Source organism: Phyllobates terribilis, unplaced genomic scaffold, assembly GCF_046119375.1.
Source record: "Phyllobates terribilis strain yellow unplaced genomic scaffold, ASM4611937v1 Scaffold_3__8_contigs__length_932513732, whole genome shotgun sequence".
NCBI lineage: Eukaryota > Metazoa > Chordata > Amphibia > Anura > Dendrobatidae > Phyllobates > Phyllobates terribilis.
Window position 1 is genome coordinate 336,224,113 of NW_027362763.1, and position 19,055 is coordinate 336,243,167.

Below are 19,055 nucleotides of genomic sequence, written 5' to 3' on the forward strand. Positions count from 1 at the left end.
CAGTCATTGCCTTCAATGGATTCTCCACAGAGTATTAAAAATGAACCTTTTATTTATGGTAAGGTTAATTTGTCCAATTACTTTTGAGCCCTTGTAATGAGGAGGCGTTGTAGAAAAACATTTAAATTCCTAAATGTTTCACAGGATATTTTTGTTCAACCCCTTTAATTAAACTTGAAAGTTTACACTTCAATGGCATCTCACTTTCATTTTTAATAAAATATAGTGGCATGCAGAGTGCTAATCATGAAAATTCACTCACTGTTCAAATTTTTCTGGACTTAACTGTACAGTATATGGCATCTTCTTTGCCTCATAGAGTCATTGATTTCTGTAAGTATTCCTGAGCCCATACAGTGATTTACATGACAAAATCATTCTTTGTTTTTATGCAGTGCCACCTGAGGTCCCACACTCACAAGCACCCAAAACTGACCATCTGCTTTGTCCTTTGTGCTAATGGATTTCCCAAGGATCTCTGAATCTGTTGATGATTTTATGTACTGTAGATGGTGGGACATTAAAAGTCTGTGCAATTTCATGTTGAGAAACAATTTTTTAAAATTGTTCCACAATTGTTAGATGCATTTATTTGTTCACAGATTGGTGAACCTCTGACCATCTTTGCTTCTGAGAGACTCTGCCTCTCTTAACATTTTTTTATACACAGTCATGTGACTTGGTTGAAAATTAACCCTCCAGCTCATTTGTATTAGAATTAATTAATTTTCCAGCCTTTTGTTAACCCTATCTCGACTTTTTTTTTGATGTGTTGTTGCCATCAATTTCTAAACGAGTTATTTTTTTCAATTGAAATGGGAAAATTTCTAACATTTAACTTCTAATATGTGTTCTATGTTCTGTCGCAAATAAAATACGGCTATAACAGATTTCCAAATAATATAATTCTTGTTTTCTTTACATTGTAACCAGCATAACGTTTTTTTTGGAATTGTGGTTGTGATATGTACTAGATGTACAACAGATGTCAGGAATAAAAAGGATTGGAAATGTTGAATTTCAACATACCTGATCCTTTGTTATCAAGGCTGATAAGCCACTATCAGCAGCTTATTCCCTTCTTTTAATTTTGGAAAACATGCATGCTCGGCTGAACTGAACATACATTTGTATAGGGAAATCTTGAGGAAAAACTATACTTTGTGAGTTCGTTATGTAAAGCTATTTGATTATAAAACTTGATGCCAAACCATTCAATAACTTTGGATCTGAAAGTATGACATAATATATAATGGCTTGTGCCAGTGTATGTTATAAACCAGTAGGTCTCAAAATAGTCTGGTCTTACTGTGAAATAATGCCATATTACATTTTTTTCCATCAGTGCTCTACTTTACCTTAATGGGGATTTTGATGGCGGTGAATTTGTCTTTACCGAAATGGATGCCAAAACTGTTACAGTAAGTCTATATTTTCTTTCTGCCTCTGTTATATAAAATAATATAGTTGTAAAGGTGAGATACATAATGTTCTTTCTACTGTTGCAATCTTCTTTTTCCACAAGCATATAATTGTAATCGAACCCTCTAGTGGTGGCTACAGGCACTGTAAAATTATCATGGAAATTAGTGAAATGTTTCATATCTAGTCCGAAGCTATATATGCTTGTTCTGCACGATAGTCACTGAAGCTAAGATGATTCATTTTTTAATGTTTGTGCTCCTTAAGAGGCAAGAGCCATGCTGAGTTTCATACTTAACTCTGACTAACTGCTGACGGATTTTTTTACATTCAGCTTGATATACTTTACATAACAGGGCAAATGAAAAAGTGTTGCCTGCTTCAGAAAATAAAATGATATTACAGGAAGTTCCGAGTGTTGCTCAGAGTCTAAGAGTCTAAGAATACATTGATGCTTGATACCTCTGTATGATCTTTTTGAGCCAAAATGGAAAGCTATTAAAAAAACAAAAATGGAAAGGTTTGGCAGGCCCAACATATATTAGATATTTTACATATTCTCAAGAGGATTTTCTGTGATTTAATTTAGATGTAACATGTCAGAACACGCTACCATATACATTTTAGCAATTTATACCTTTTAAAAAAAATATTTATTTGCTGAGGCATTCAGTACTGTGAAATAATTTTAGGCAGGTGTGGAAGAAATTCAAAGTAAGAATGCTTTCAGAAATACAGTAGAAGTATTAATACTTTATTTATAACAATCAACAAAATGCAATAGTTGATGAATACATCAAATCAAATCAATATTTGGTGTGACCACCCTTTGCCTTCAAACCAGCATCTAAGCATCAATTCTTTTAGGCACACTTGTACACAGTTTCTGTAGGAACTTGGCAGGGAGGCCGTTCCAAACATCTTGGAGAACTAACCCCAGATCTTTTGTGGATGTAGGCTTGCATAAATCCTTCTGGCTTATCATATAATCCCAGACAGACTTGATGATGTTGAGATCAGGGCTCTGTGGGCCATATCATCACTTCCAGGGCTGATTGTTCTTCTTTACACTGAAGATAGTTCTCAATAACATTGGTTATATGCTTGGGGTTGTCGTCCTACTGCAGAATAAAGCTGGAGCTAAACAGACGCATCCCTGATGGTATTGCATGATAAATAAGTATCAGCCTATATTTCTCTATATTATAGATAATATAGAGTCGATAATATATCGACTCTATATTGAGTCAGTCGTTGCAGTGGTCAGCCAAGAAAACTTAGTTCAGAAAATGAATGGCACATCTTGCTTCCTTATCTTTGAAATTGGAACATGTTCAGCAGTGCCATCAGCACAGAACTGGCAGAATCCAGTGGGACCCATGTTCACCTATCTTCTGTTTGGAAAGTTCTGTTCAGAAATGGTCTTCGTGGAATAATGGTGGCCAAAAACCATATCTTCCACATAGAAATGAGGCAAAGTGACGCAATTATGCACAAAAACACAGGAACTGGAAGCCTATAAATGGCAACAGATGATTTTGCCTGAGTCCAAATTTGGAACATTTAGCTGTAACAGAGGGCAGTTTATTCACCAAATGGCTGGATAGCAATACAATAATAAGTGTCTGCAGGCAACTGTGAAGCATGGTAGAAGTTCCTTGCAAGTTTGGGCTGCATTTCAGCAAATGGAGTTGGGAATTAGGTCAAAATTAATAGTGTCCTCAATGCTGAGAAATACAAGTAGATGCTTATCCAACATACAATACCATCATGAAGGAGTCTGATTGGCTCCAAATTTATTCTGCAGCACGGTAGCAAAACATACAGCCAGTATAATTAAAAACTATCTTCGGTGTAAAGAAGAACAAGGAGTCATAGAAATTATGATTTGGCCTCTACAGAGTCCTGACCTCAACATCATTAACTGTTTCTGTGACAACATGTAGAGACAGAAGGATTTGTGCAAGCCTACATCCACAGATGTGGTTAGTTCTCCCATAATTTTTGGAACAACCTTGGTCTTCATCCGGTGCCTCCCTTCTTCTTGCGATGCCATCCTCCTTCTTGCCTCGTGTGGATGACGCATCCCTAAGTCATCCACACAGTCTCCCCAGAATTGTGCTCCTGTTAAGGCATACTTCTCTGCCCTGATGAGGGCACAGCAAAGTACTGGATTGCACAAGCGCCAGGAAAGGTCAAAGAGCACTGGCGCATGCGCACTGCAGTACTTTACTCTGCCCCAGTCAAGGCAGAGAAGTACGCCTGCACAGGAGTGCGATGCCGGGGAGACTGTGTGGATAATGTAGGGACGCGTCATCCACATGAAGCAAGAAGGAGGACTGTATCGCAAAAAGAAGGGAGGCGACGGACCAAGACCAGCGACCAGCGAACAAGCGGGTTATGGCTTGTTCACTATTATTAGGAAAGGCCAGGTGATGCAAATTTCCCAGCTTTATAAAAACCCAACCTCCTCTTGTGCCAAAAAACATCAGCCATGGGTTCATGTAAGCTGCTGCCTAGCACTCTGAAAATGAAAATGTTGGAGGCCCACAAAGCAGGAGAAGGCTATAAGTAGATAGCGAAGTGTTTTAAAGTTGCCCTTTCCTCAGTTCGAAATGTAATTAATCAATGGCAGTTAACAGGAACAGTGGAGGTCAAGATAAGGCCTGGAAGACCAAGAAAAATGTCAGTGAGAGCTGCTTGTAGGATTGCTAGAAAGGCGAATCAGAACCCCCTCTTGACTGCAAAAGACCTTCAGAATTATTTAGCAGACTCGGGTTTGAGGTACAATGTTCTACTGTTCAAAGACACCTGCACAAATATGGCCTTCATGGAAGAGTCATCAGAAGAAAACTTGTCCTGCATTCTCACCATAAAATTCAGCATCAGAAGTATACAAAAGAACATCTAAGGAAGCTTGATACATTTTGGAAACAAGTCTTGTGGACTGATGAGGTTAAAATTGAACTCCTTGGTCACAATGATCAAAGGTTTGTGTGGAGAAAAAAGGGCACGGAATTTCAGGAAAAGAACCTCACGACAACCCTTAAGCATGGGGGTGGATCAATCATACTTTGGGGTTGTGTTGCAGCCAATGGCTGAAATTTCAACAAATTCTTGATGCAAACATAACATCATCTGTAAAAAAGCTGAAGTTGAAAAGCAGATGGCTTCTACAAATGGATAATGATCCTACACACAAGTCAAAATCCACAATAGACTACCTCAAAAGGCGCAAGCTAAAGATTTTACAATGGCCCTCACAGTCCCCTGATCTGAACATCATTGAAAATCTGTGCCTAGACCTCAAAATAGCTGTGCATGTAAGATGAACCAGGAATCTCACAGAACTGGAAGAATTTTCCAAGGAAGAATGGATGAAAATTCCTCAAACAAGAATTGAAAGACTCTTGGCTGGCTACAAAAAGTGTTTAGAAGCTGTGATACTTTTAAAAGGAGGCGCTACTAAGTACTAACCATGCAGGGTGCCCAAACTTTTGCATCAGCCCATTTTCCTTTTTGTAATTTTTAAAATGTAAAATATGAAAATATATATATATTTTTTACCCTAAAATACTAAGGAAATGTGTCATCTTTAACTTCAGGCCTTTTAGAGATCATTTCATCTTCAACTTGCTTAACTGTTCACATTAACAGTCATTTTGACCAGGGGTGCCCCAACTTTTACATGCCACTGTATATATGAAACTTCCTAAGGAGTGCTGTCTTCAATTGGTTCTGTGGATTTTACATCGAGTGGAACCCTTGGGTATATTTTGACTGTGACTCTCTCTTATGCCGAATGTGTGCTGCAGACATGCTTATTTGTAGTTCTGTACTTTTGAAGCAGTATCAAGCAGGTCTTTTGGCTTCTGGTTGCGCTTACTGACAGGCATGCCCTTTGGCTGACTCAGTTCAGTTGCACACTTTACCCAACTACCATTCACTGCACCAGACCATAAGACATCGTAGCTCCAGTGTTTTATACTCCGGACAATCATAGATCAGAGCTTGTGCCATGCCATGCTTTAGTGGTTTGCATAGATCTGGGACCTCGGTCAACCTGCGCATCCATCGCACATAATATACATCCAAGCTCAGTTCCCGTATAAAACATATTTACATACAATTCCCTGTAATAAAAAGTTTTTATAACATGTAAAGTTTACAAGGTGATTAGCCTGGCTCTCTATTTGCACTTTTTGGTATTTCATGCAAGACAAATCAATATTGGAGGTTCAATCAATTAATCAACTCAAAGATAGGAGATCACTTTATGCTAAATATGAATATCAAAAATGTCTGAGTGCAAGATAAATGGCCAGCCATACAAAGTGGCAATAACATTGTGTATCATAAAACATAAAGTTTATTATGACATTATTAAAAGTACATACAAATATAATCAAATCAGCTGGTACCTCAGATAAGAGAGACACACAAAAAAGACCTGTGTGTACACAGTACAACATATTTATATTATATTATTTGAGTGTAAGAGGTAAAGTGCAACCCTTTGCAAAAAAATAGTTACCTATGGTAAGGTCCTAAGTGTAGACAAAGAGTATGGCAGGTCTGGTGTCCCTCTACCCTGACGCATGTTTCGTTACACTTCCTCAGAAGGCGTGGTGCAAGATGCCTAATTACTTAAAGGGCCCGTGCCCATTTTTCTTTACTTAAAAGGTGATCATAAACATAATACAACAGTATATAATATAAATCAGGTTGGTCAGATGTTTTCTGATCAAATACAACAACAAAGTTCAAGACTATATCTTATTAAGGGAGTTGTGACAATACTTCTCAATTCAATCACTTTACAACCTCTTGTGACCTAGGGCAAGAATGGAGCTGGAGATGGTGGTATAATGGACAACTGTACACTTTTTTCTTCCTCTTGTTTTTATAAATCTGTAGTAGCATTTAGCATCATATACTGTGTGAAGGGCTCTTAAAGGGAATCTTTCATAACGTTTTTGCCACCTAATCTGTCAGTAGCATAATGTAAAGACAGAGATCCTGATTTCAGCAATGTGCATCTTACTAGGCTGCTTGCTGTAGTTTTTCTGAAATCAATGTTTTATCAGCAGTAGATTATCACTAGAGGGCTAGTAATCCTGCTGCCATGTAGTACTCCATATTCAGGAGCTCTGTATAACACTGCCCACCACTGACTGAGAGCTTTCTGCCTATGCACGATGTATACAGAGCTAAGCATTCAGAGAGCTTGCAGATAAAACAATGATTTTTATTTTTATCAAAACTGTCAAGCAGCCCAGTAAGTGATACAGTGGGTACGGAAAGTATTCAGACCCCTTTAAATTTTTCACTCTTTGTTTCATTGCAGCCATTTGGTAAATTCTAAAAAGTTCTTTTTTTTCTCATTAAAGTACACTCTGCACCCCGTCTTGACTGAAAAAAACAGAAATGTAGAAATTTTTGCAAATTTATTAAAAAAGAAAAACTGAACTATCACATGGTCATAAGTAATCAGACCTTTTTCTCGGTATTGAGTAGAAGCACCCTTTTGAGCTAGTACAGCCATGAGTCTTCTTGGGAATGATGTAACTAGTTTTTCACACCTGGATTTGGGGATCCCCTGCCATACTTCGTTACAGATCCTCTCCAGTTCCGTCAGGTTGGATGGTGAACGTTGGTTGACAGCCATTTTCAGGTCTCTCCAGAGATGCTCAATTGGGTTTAGGTCAGGGCTCTGGCTGGGCCAGTCAAGAATGGTCACAGAGTTGTTCTGAAGCCACTCCTTTGTTATTTTAGCTGTGTGCTTAAGGTCATTGTCTTGTTGGAAGGTGAACCTTTGGCCAAGTCTGAGGTCCAGAGCACTCTGGAAGAGGTTTTCATCCAGAATATCTCTGTACTTGGCCACATTCATGTTTCCTTCAATTGTAACCAGTCGTCCTGTCCCTGCAGCTGAAAAACACCCCCATAACATGATGCTGCCACCACCATGTTTCACTGTTGGGATTGTATTGGGCAGGTGATGAACAGTGCCTGGTTTTCTCCACACATACCGCTTAGAATTATCACCAAAAAGTTCTATCTTCGTCTCATCAGAGTAGAGAATCTTATTTCTCATAGTCTGGGAGTCCTTCATGTGTTTTTGAGCAAACTGTATGCGGGTTTTCATATGTCTTGCACTGAAGAGAGGCTTCCGTTGGGCCACTCTGCCATAAAGGCCTGACTGGTGGAGGGCTGCAGTGATAGTTGACTTTGTGGAACTTTCTCCCATCTCCCTTCTGCATCTCTGGAGCTCAGCCACAGTGATCTTGGGGTTCTTCTTTGCCTCTCTCACCAAGCCTCTTCTCCCACGATTGCTCAGTTTGGCTGGACGGCCTGGTGGTCCCAAACTTCTTCCATTTAAGGATTATGGAGGCCACTGTGCTCTTAGGAACCTTGAATAATGCAGAAATTCTTTTATAACCTTGGCCAAATCTGTGCCTTGCCACAATTCTGTCTCTGAGCTCCTTGGGCAGTTCCTTTGAGCTCATGATTCTCATTTGGTCTGACATGCACTGTGAGCTGTGTGTGCCTTTTCAAATCAAGTCCTATCAGTTTAATTAAACACAGCTGGACTCCAATGAAGGAGTTGAACCATCTCAAGGAGGATCACAAGGAAATGGACAGCATGTGACTTAAATATGAGCAAAAGGGTCTGAATACTTATGACCATGTGATATTTCAGTTTTTCTTTCTTAATAAATTTGCAAACATTTCTACATTTCTGTTTTTTTTTCAGTCAAGATGGGGAGCAGAGTGTACTTTAATGAGAAAAAAAATAACTTTTTTGAATTTACCAAATGGCTGCAATGAAGCAAAGAGTGAAAAATTTAAAGGGGTCTGAATACTTTCCGTACCCACTGTATATCGCTGAAGAATCTGTTCCCCTACATTCTACTGCTTTCAGATAGTGTAGCGAAAACCTTGCAACAGATTTGTTTTCAATTAAATAGTTAAAATACCTTAGCAGCTAATACAATTTTATACTTGCTCTATTGTAGAAAACTATTGGGCTGAAATTTGAGAAATGTAAAGAAATACTGTATTTTTGGAAACATATTTTCAATCTTTAATAGTTAACGAGGTATTTCTGTCTCAGTCGTTATTATATATCCACTTCTTGGTGCTGCACCTACGTCCTTTTTACACAGGACAGGGGTAGATGTAGATAAGGCCCACTCCTCCTATCATAGATTTATGCCATGTTCTGTGGAAATGCAATTTTTTAGTAAGATAAGAATACCCTGTTATAATCAGCAGCAAATATAAAAACTATATTGATACAAGTGGAAAACCAAAGATCGGGCTTTTATGTCAGGCCTTACATCTACATGAATGAAGAAAACAATTCATCTGTGATAAAAATAAAATGACATTAAAGCATCTACAGTATTATGATAATTCAGTTTTGGTCCTGGAATATTGTAAATGTAATTTGCCAACTGTATCAGGTAAATGAGATATACTTTTGGTTGTGACTGAATAGTAGATTCTATAGATAACTTTAACCTCTTTATTTACAGGCTTCCATAAAGCCTAAATGTGGTCGCTTGGTTGGATTTTCTTCAGGAGGAGAGAATCCTCATGGGGTTAAAGCTGTAACCAATGGGCAGAGATGCGCGGTTGCTCTCTGGTTCACCCTAGATCCAATGTACAGAGAACTGGTAAGTTACACAATTCACACTAATCAGGGCAATGCTGAAAATGGTGGAATTCGCATCCAGCGCCGTACGTACAATGGAAGTAGATCACACAGCTGCTATGGGGCCAGTAGGGCAGAGGGGCCTAGAACAACCTTGCTCCATGTTCCACATCATCAGTTCCACTCTGTACGGGTTTAACCCTGCATGTCCATCTTGAGACGGTCAGGCAGAAGAACTATTCCACCCCTTAGGTCACGTTCACACGTTCAGTATTTTACATCAATATTTGTAAGCCAAAACCAGGAGTGGAACAATCAGAGGAAAAGTATAATAGAAACACGTCACCACTTCTGTATTTTTCACCCACTCCTGATATTGGCTTACAAATACTGATGTAAAATACTGACCAAATACTGAACGTGTGAATGTGGCCCTCAAGCGGTTCTGTCACCAGATTTCATGACCCAGTTTGCATAAGTTATTAAATATATTGGAGAATGCTAGTGTACTTACTTTGAAAATTCATGTCAGAATAGCTGTATAATCTTCAAATTTACATGAACTGAAATGGACTTATAACATTGGAAATCAGCCATTCTTAAATCAGTTTTTGTCAGCTTCATCGGGTCTAACAAAGCTATTTAATAATATATCCAGTGTTTATTATGAAATCTGGTGACAGATACTCTTCAAGGATCAGGCAGAGTTCTCCAAAATTGCACTGTTTAATCATAGAAAGAACTGTGCGGCTCCACAGTATTTTTTATTCTTTCTGCACTCATCTCTATGATCAGTGCATGTAAGAAACAGAAAGCTGAACCACCTTCTGGCCTCATGATGTACTGCTATGTCATGGAGCCGGTGTGGGTGTATGGAGCCAGCTAAGGGCTTAGCCTGCTCCACACAAGGCAGATACTGGCTGTATTACACAGCCAGCATCTGCATCTAACAGCAAAGACTGTTAGAGGCACGTTAAATGCCACCATCAATCACTGACTGGCATTTACATCATACGATCCTGGCCATGTATCTGAAGCATTGCAGTATATACAACCCCTGGCAAAAATTATGGAATCACCGGGCTCGGAGGATGTTCATTCAGTTGTTTAATGTTGTTGAAAAAAAGCAGATCACAGACATGGCACAAAACTAAAGTAATTTCAAATGGCAACTTTAGGGCTTTAAGAAACACTAAAAGAAATCAAGATTAAAAATGTGGTACTCAGTAAGGGTAATTTTTTTCAGACCAAGCGGAGGGAAAAAATTATGGAATCACTCAATTCTGAGGAAAAAATTATGCAATCGCCCTGTAAATTTTCATTTCCAAAACTAACACCTGCATCAAATTAGATCTGCTCATTAGTCTGCATCTAAAAAGGAGTGATCACACCTTGGAGAGCTGTTGCACCAAGTGGACTGACATGAATCATGGCTCCAACACCAGAGATGTCAATTGAAACAAAAGAGAGGATTATCAAACTCTTAAAATAACGTAAATCATCACGCAATGTTGCAAAAGATGTTGGTTGTTCACAGTCAGCTGTGTCTAAAATCTGGACCAAATACAAACAACATGGGAAGGTAGTTAAAGGCAAACATACTGGTAGACCAAGGAAGACATCAAAGCGTCAAGATCGGAAACTTAAAGCAATATGTCTCCAAAGCAGGACATGCTCAACAAAACAAATGAGGAACGAATGGGAGGAAACTGGAGTCAATTTCTGTGACCGAACTGTAACAAACCACCTAAAGGAAATGGGATTTACGTACAGAAAAGCTAAACATAAGCCATCATTAACACCTAAACAGAAAAAAACAAGGTTACAATGGGCTAAGGAAAAGCAATCGTGGACTGTGGATGACTAGATGAAAGTCATATTCAGTGATGAATCGCGAATCTGCATTGGGCAAGGTGATGATGCTGGAACTTTTGTTTGGTGCCGTTACAATGAGATATATAAAGATGACTGCATGAAGAGAACATGTAAATTTCCACAGTCACTGATGATATGGGGCTGCATGTCAGGTAAAGGCACTGGGGAGATGGCTGTCATTACATCATCAATAAATGCCCAAGTTTACATTGATATTTTGGACAGTTTTCTTATCCCATCAATTGAAAGGATGTTTGGGGATGATGACATCATTTTTCAAGATGATAATGCATCCTGCCATAGAGCAAAAGTTGTGAAAACATTCCTTGAAAGAAGACACATAAGGTCAATGTCATGTCCTGCAAATAGTCCAGATCTCAATCCAATTCAAAATCTTTGGTGGAAGTTGAAGAAAATTATCCATGACAAGGCTCCAACCTGCAAAGCTGATCTGGCAACAGCAATCAGAGAAAGTTGGAGCCAGATTGATGAAGACTACTGTTTGTCACTCATTAAGTCCATGCCTCAGAGACTGCAAGCTGTTATTAAAGCCAGAGATGGTGCAACAAAATACTAGTGATGTATTGGAGTGTTCTTTTGTGTGTTTGTTTTTCATGATTCCATAATTTTTTCCTCAGAATTGAGTGATTCCATAATTTTTTCCCTCTGCTTGGTCTGAAAAAAATTACCCTTACTGAGTACCACATTTTTTATCTTGATTTCTTTTAGTGTTTCTGGGGTCCTGGGTTCAAATCCCACCAAGGACAACATGTGCATGGAATTTGTATGTTCTCCCCGTGCTTGTGTGGGTATCCTCCGGGGTCTCCGGTTTCCTCCCACACTCCAAAGACATACTGATAGGGAATGTAGATTGTGAGCTCCAATGGGGACAGTGATGATAATGTATGTAAAGCGCTGAGGAATATGTTGGCGCTATATAAAAAATAAAGATTATTATAGATTAAAGGAAAAGAAAATCTAAATAGCAAAATGTCCGTTTTCGGTCATCAAATCACTAAAAAAATATGCAATAAAAAGTGATGGAAACATATTATGTCAACATTTTGCTAACAAAATCTACCATTCGGTACGCAAAACACAAGCCTTTATATAGCTCCGTTGATATAAAAATAAAAAAAATTATGGGTCTTGGAAAATGGCAACAAAAAATGATTTATTTTTAAAGTTCAGAATTATTTTAAGCCATTGAAATAATAAAAAAAAATATAAAAGTGGGTATGGCCAAAATTATACTAACCTCGAGAATGATACTGCCAGATCATCTTTACTGAACACTTCATGCTGTATAACTAAAACCCAAAAAATGATGACAGAATAGCTTTTTTTCATAATTTCATCTCACTTTAATTTTTTTTCGTGTTTCTCACACATTATATAGTAAAATGAATGGTATCAATGAAAACTACTCGCCTCAGAAGAGGAAAGGAAAAATAAAAAAATTATGGCTTTTTCAGTGGCGTAACTTGCTCATGCGACCCAATGCAAAATCACCCACAGGACCCTAAAATATTGCAAGTCTTTAACAGTATTGGTCTTTTCATATAGGTTAAAGGACTTTTGGGGGCACTTAGGCTCCAGAACCCGAGTGCAATTGCAACCACTGCACCCATTGTAGTTACGCCCCTGTTTTTTTAGAAGAATGGGAGAGAAAAAGAAAAGCACAAAATTAAATTTGGCTGTTCAATTAAAGGGAACCTGTCACCAGCAAAAAAACGCTATTAACCTGCAGATATGGGGTTAAAATCTGCATGTTAATAACATTACTAACCTGCCCAGCGCCTGCATGTAGCCGAACTCTCTAAGGAGAAAATTAACTTCTCCCCGGCAGCATTCGGTTTCAGTCACAGGGTGGCGCCGGCTTTGGTTCTGAGAATACAGAACGACTGCTGTAACTGCACCCCCGGCCCTGACTAATACTAGCTTTGCATTGGGGGCCAGGGGCACTGTTACAGCCGCAGCTCTGTATTCTCAGAGCGATGACTGAACCACTGCCGGCGCCGCCCCATGACGGAAACCGAATGCTGCTGGGGAGAATAAAGTTATTTTTCTCCCCAGAGCGTTGCTACGTGCAGGCACCGGGCAGGTTAGTAACGCTATTGAACTGCCGATTAACCCATATCTGGAGGTTAATAGCATTTTTTCTGGTGACAGGTTCCCTTTAAAGGGAATCTGTCAGTAGGATCAATCCTCCTAAGCCATTTATATACGCATGTAGGTCATAGGAAGCTGAATAAAACTGGTGACAGGTTCCCTTTAAGAGGTTAACCTCTGTTTAAGCTCACTTGTTACAAAGGGTTAAAGGAACATTGCTATGAAACTTGTTCTCTGCTGCTGTGTGACCAGAATTGACTGAAGATTCAACTGACCAACAATCAGAGAGTCTCTTGTTATTGATCAGCCAAGGCTAATATATTTGACTATCCCCAATGTGATTCCGCCTCTTCCTTTTGCCACACTCCATTTGTATGTGTATGGGGTTTTTTTGTGGGAAAGGAGCAATTCTTACTTGCTATGTTTCCCATGATTTCTGTGTGTCCCTGTCTAGTATAACATCCATTATTTCTCTGAATCTTTCCCCTTCCAGGAGCGGCTGCAGGCTGATGAGGTCATACGATCACTAAACCAGGATAGTAAAGGAAGAAGTGAGGATCTGAATATTAATCCCAAGGATGAGTTATAACAAGGAATATTTAATGAGAAAGTATTTATTGTTAATAATCTTATTAGAATGGTTTTATTTTTGTACAAAGAATAAAATGTAATTTAAATAATAAAAAGAAAGAGGAGCTTTGAACCCACCCCTGAAGAGTTTACCTATTTATATATATATATATATTACTGTATTGATTCTGTTCTCTGGAATTCACTACTGAGCATTGTACTGTATCGCTGTCGCCAGAATGTGGTTAGTATTAATTCCATGACAAGTTCTCTTCATCTTCTATTCTGCTACTGGAAGAACCTCAAAAGTGTCTAGTACTCGTTATACATTGTAGATTTGTGTATTTCAGCAGCTTTGTATTTATTTATCTATAAAGCATAAAGAATATATTTATTTTGTACAAAATAAAAGTTTGTAAAAAGCCAAACAATATTGGTTATTGGAAGAGCCTTTTATGTCCATTACCTACTAATATATTACTTTGCCATGACAAAACTGCAATGGAAGTAAAATAAATGTGTCTTCTCCAACGGCCCTCGCTTGTTCATTTAATTCAAGTGTCTAAATAGAATTAAACTGATAAATTTTTGGAGATTCAACAAAAATAGTTTGCAATACTTTATTGAGCTAAATAGTAAAAACACAATTGCATTATCAGTGGCGAATTAAACCCTGGGGAGCTCCTAGGCAGCCAAAATTTTGAGGCCCCTTCAGCTAATTGTTTCCTAATACGTTGTTTTCAATTTTCTAACAACAATTTTAATATACCAATAACATTTTATTAAACAGAACAAAAATTAAGTGAATCAAACTTTATTTTAACCAGTATAACCGGATGTAGTCTTTAGGCCACTGCTCCACTATCAGTATTTGGTCAGTATTCGGACAGTATATTTTCTCAGGAGTGGAAGAAAAGGTATAATAGAAACAAGTCACCAATTCTGCATTTATCACCCTCAGCTGGTTTTACCTCTAACTCCTGAGAAAAAATACTGACCGAATACTGATAGTGGGGCCATCGCATTATACATATACACTCTCTCTCTCATCATCTGTGTTCTCAAAGCTTCTTGTGAAGGCCAAAAAAATTTAATTCTGGCGTTTTGACCTTTTTATCGTTATGCAGATTACCGATCGGATTAATTTATTTTATATTTTGATAGATTGGACTTTTACGATCACAGTGATATCAAATATGTTTCTTTTTTATTGTTTTATTTTTAATGTAGAAAAAGGGGACGATTTGAACTTTTATGTTTTTTTTTTATTTTTTTCATATTTTTAAACTCTTTTTTTTTCACTTTTTACTGTATTCAATAGTCCTCTTAGGGGACTTAAAGCTGCGATTGTCTGATCCCTTGTGATAGCAGTGTATGACCTATGTATACTCTATAGTGTGTGTGTGTATATATACAGTACAGACCAAAAGTTTGGACACACCTTCTCATTTAAAGATTTTTCTGTATTTTCATGACTATGAAAATTGTACATTCTCACTGAAGGCATCAAAACTATGGATTAACACATGGTCTTCCAACAATCTTGAAGGAGTTCCCAGAGATGCTTAGCACTTGTTGGCCCTTTTGCCTTCACTCACCGGTCCAGCTCACCCCGAACCATCTCGATTGGGTTCAGGTCTGGTGACTGTGGAGGCCAGGTCATCTGGCGTAGTACCCCATCACTCTCCTTCTTGGTCAAATAGCCCTTACACAGCCTGGAGGTGTGTTTGGGGTCATTGTCCTGTTGAAAAATAAATGATGGTCCAACTAAACGCAAACTGGATGGAATAGCATGCTGCTGCAAGATGCTGTGGTAGCCATGACACTTTGTTACCATTTAAGCAGTATGCTTTGGGTCATTGTCCATTTGGAAGACCCATTTCAGCCCAAGCTTTAACTTCCTGGCTGATGTCTTGAGATGTGGCTTCAGTATTGCCATATAATCTTCTTTTCTCATGATGCCATCTATTTTGTGAAATGCACCAGGCCATCCTGCAGCAAAACAACCCCACAACATGATGCTGCCACCCTGTGTTTCACAGTCTCCAAAAATTAAGGTATTTGTTCCCGTGTGCATTTGCAAACATTAATCTGCCCTTTTTTATGTTTCTTTTTGGAGTAATGGCTTCTTCCTGGCAGAGTGGCCTTTCTCTAATTAACTCAGATGTTGCCAAAAAAAAACTATCAGAAGCTTCCAAACACATGACATCTTCATATGGGCAGTCCAGAATTGTTTAAAGGCATAGTAATCTTAGTGTATGTAAACTTTGCAGTAAGTAATAAAAATGATTTAAAACATTATCTCTCTCTCATTATTCTGGCATTTGGCAAATATTAAAAATTATGGCAATCCTAATTGACCTAAAACGAGAAATGTTTATTCTGATTTCATGGCAGATATTGAGAAAAACAAGCATATGTGTCTTTTTATATAGTGTATGTAAACTTCTGTTTTCAGATATATATATATATATATATATATATATATATATATATATATAGTGCCTACAAGTAGTATTCAACCCCCTGCAGATTTAGCTGGTTTGATAAGATGCAAAAAAGTTAGAGCCTTCAAACTGCAAACGAGAGTAGGTTTTATGAACAGAAGCATAAATCTTACAAACCAAAAAGTTATGTTGCTCAGTTGAATTTTATTAAATTTTAAACTTAAAAGTGTGGGTCAATTATTATACAACCCCTATGTTTAATATTTTGTGGAATAACCCTTGTTTGCAATTACAGCTAATAATCGTCTTTTATAAGACCTGATCAGGCCGGCACAGGTCTGTGGAGTTATCTTGGCCCACTCCTCCATGTAGATCTTCTCCAAGTTATCTAGGTTCTTTGGGTGTCTCATGTGGACTCTATTCTTGAGCTCCTTCCACAAGTTTTCAATTGGGTTAAGGTCAGGAGATTGACTAGGCCACTCCAACACCTTGACTTTTTCCCTCTTGAACCAGGCCTTGGTTTTCTTGGCTGTGTGCTTTGGGTCGTTGTCTTGTTGGAAGATGAAATTACGACCCATCTTAAGATCCTTGATGGAGGAGCGGAGTTTCTTGGCCAAAATCTCCAGGTAGGCCGTGCTATCCATCTTCCCGTGGATGCGGACCAGATGGCCAGGCCCCTTGGCAGAGAAACAGCCCCACAGCATGATGCTGCCACCACCATGCTTGACTGTAGGGATGGTATTCTTGGGGTCGTATGCAGTGCCATCCAGTCTCCAAACGTCATGTGTGTGGTTGGCACCAAAGATCTCGATCTTGGTCTCATCAGACCATAGAACCTTGAACCAGTCTGTCTCAGAGTCCTCCAAGTGATCATGAGCAAACTGTAGACGAGCCTTGACATGACGCTTTGAAAGTAAAGGTACCTTACGGGCTCGTCTGGAACGGAGACCATTGCGGTGGAGTACGTTACTTATGGTATTGACTGAAACCAATGTCCCCACTGCCATGAGATCTTCCCGGAGCTCCTTCCTTGTTGTCCTTGGGTTAGCCTTGACTCTTCGGACAAGCCTGGCCTCGGCACGGGAGGACACTTTCAAAGGCTGTCCTGGCCGTGGAAGGCTAACAGTAGTTCCATAAGCCTTCCACTTACGGATGATGCTCCCAACAGTGGAGACAGGTAGGCCCAACTCCTTGGAAAGGGTTTTGTACCCCTTGCCAGCCTTGTGACCCTCTACGATCTTGTCTCTGATGGCCTTGGAATGCTCCTTTGTCTTTCCCATGTTGACCATGTCTGAGTGCTGTTCACAAGTTTGGGGAGGGTCTTAAATAGTCAGAAAAGGCTGGCAAAAGAGATCTTTAATCCACACATGTGAAGCTCATTATTCTTGGTGCCTGAACTACTTCTTAATACTTTAGGGGGACCAAACATAATTCTTGTGGTTTGAGGGGTTGAATAATAAATGACACTCTGAATTAACTTTTAACGTTTTAAAAAATAAAAAAATAAAAAATTTGCTGCAGTGCATTTCCCACTTCCAGGCTGATCTACAGTACAAATGTCACAATGCCAAGTTAATTCCGCATGTGTCAACCAGCTAAATCTGCAGGGGGTTGAATACTACTTGTAGGCACTGTATATACACAGTTAGGTCCATATATATTTGGACAGAGACAACATTTTTCTAATTTTGGTTCTAGACATTACCACAATGAATTTTAAACAAAACAATTCAGATGTGGTTGAAGTTCAGATTTTCAGCTTTCATTTGAGGGTATCCACATTAAAATTGGATGAAGGGTTTAGGAGTTTCAGCTCCTTAACATGTGCCACCCTGTTTTAAAGGGACCAAAAGCAATTGGACAATTGACTCCAAGGCTATTTCATGGACAGGTGTGGGCAATCCCTTCGTTATGTCATTCTCAATTAAGCAGATAAAAGGCCTGGAGTTGATTTGAGGTGTGGTGCTTGCATTTGGAAAGTTTTGCTGTGAAGTAAACATGCGGTCAAAGGAGCTCTCCATGCAGGTGAAACAAGCCATCCTTAAGCTGCAAAAAACAGAAAAAACCCATCCGAGAAATTGCTACAATATTAGGAGTGGCAAAATCTACAGTTTGGTCCATCCTGAGAAAGAAAGAAAGCACTGGTGAACTCATCAATGCAAAAAGACCTGGGTGCCCACGGAAGACAACAGTGGTGGATGATCGCAGAATAATCTCCATGGTGAAGAGAAACCCCTTCACAACAGCCAACCAAGTGAACAACACTCTCCAGGAGGTAGGCATATCAATATCCAAATCAACCATAAAGAGAAGACTGCATGAAAGTAAATACAGAGGGTTCACTGCACGGTGCAAGCCACTCATAAGCATCAAGAATAAAAAGGCTAGACTGGACTTTGCTAAAAACCATCTAAGAAAGCCAGCACAGTTCTGGAACAACATTCTTTGGACAGATGAAACCAAGATCAACCTCTACCAGAATGATGGAAAGACAAAAGTATGGCGAAGGCGTGGTACTGCTCATGATCCAAAGCATACCACATTATCTGTAAAACACGGCGGAGGCAGTGCAATGGCTTGGGCATGCATGGCTGCCAGTGGCACTGGGTCACTAGTGTTTATTGATGAAGTGACACAGGACAGAAGCAGCCGAATGAATTCTGATGTATTCAGAGCCATACTGTGTGCTCAGATCCAGCCAAATGCAGCCAAACTGATTGGTCGTCGTTTCATACTACCGATGGACAATGACCCAAAACATAAAGCCAAAGCAACCCAGGAGTTTATTAAAGCAAAGAAGTGGAATATTCTTGAATGGCCAAGTCAGTCACCTGATCTCAACCCAATTGAGCATGCATTTCACTTGTTAAAGACTAAACTTCAGACAGAAAGGCCCACAAACAAACAGCAACTGAAAACCACCACAGTGAAGGCCTGGCAGAGCATCAAAAAGGAGGAAACACAGCGTCTGG

General features: G+C 39.1%; 1 protein-coding gene across 4 annotated transcripts in view; it reads left to right on the top strand.

Moving 5' to 3' along the window:
- P3H2 (prolyl 3-hydroxylase 2) overlaps nt 1-14,154 on the top strand; it is a 247,026-nt gene extending 232,872 nt beyond the window's left edge. For 3 of the 4 annotated variants that reach the window (XM_073675167.1, XM_073675168.1, XM_073675169.1), the window contains 3 exons: nt 1,346-1,421; nt 8,961-9,101; nt 13,560-14,153. In XM_073675167.1, the coding sequence (XP_073531268.1) occupies nt 1,346-1,421; nt 8,961-9,101; nt 13,560-13,655 (313 nt within the window). In that variant the 3' untranslated portion in view covers nt 13,656-14,153. Of the gene's footprint in view, nt 1-1,345; nt 1,422-8,960; nt 9,102-13,559 lie in introns of all 4 variants that reach the window. The other variant, XM_073675170.1, reaches the window with a different exon arrangement.
- The last annotated feature ends 4,901 nt before the right edge of the window (nt 14,155-19,055 follow it).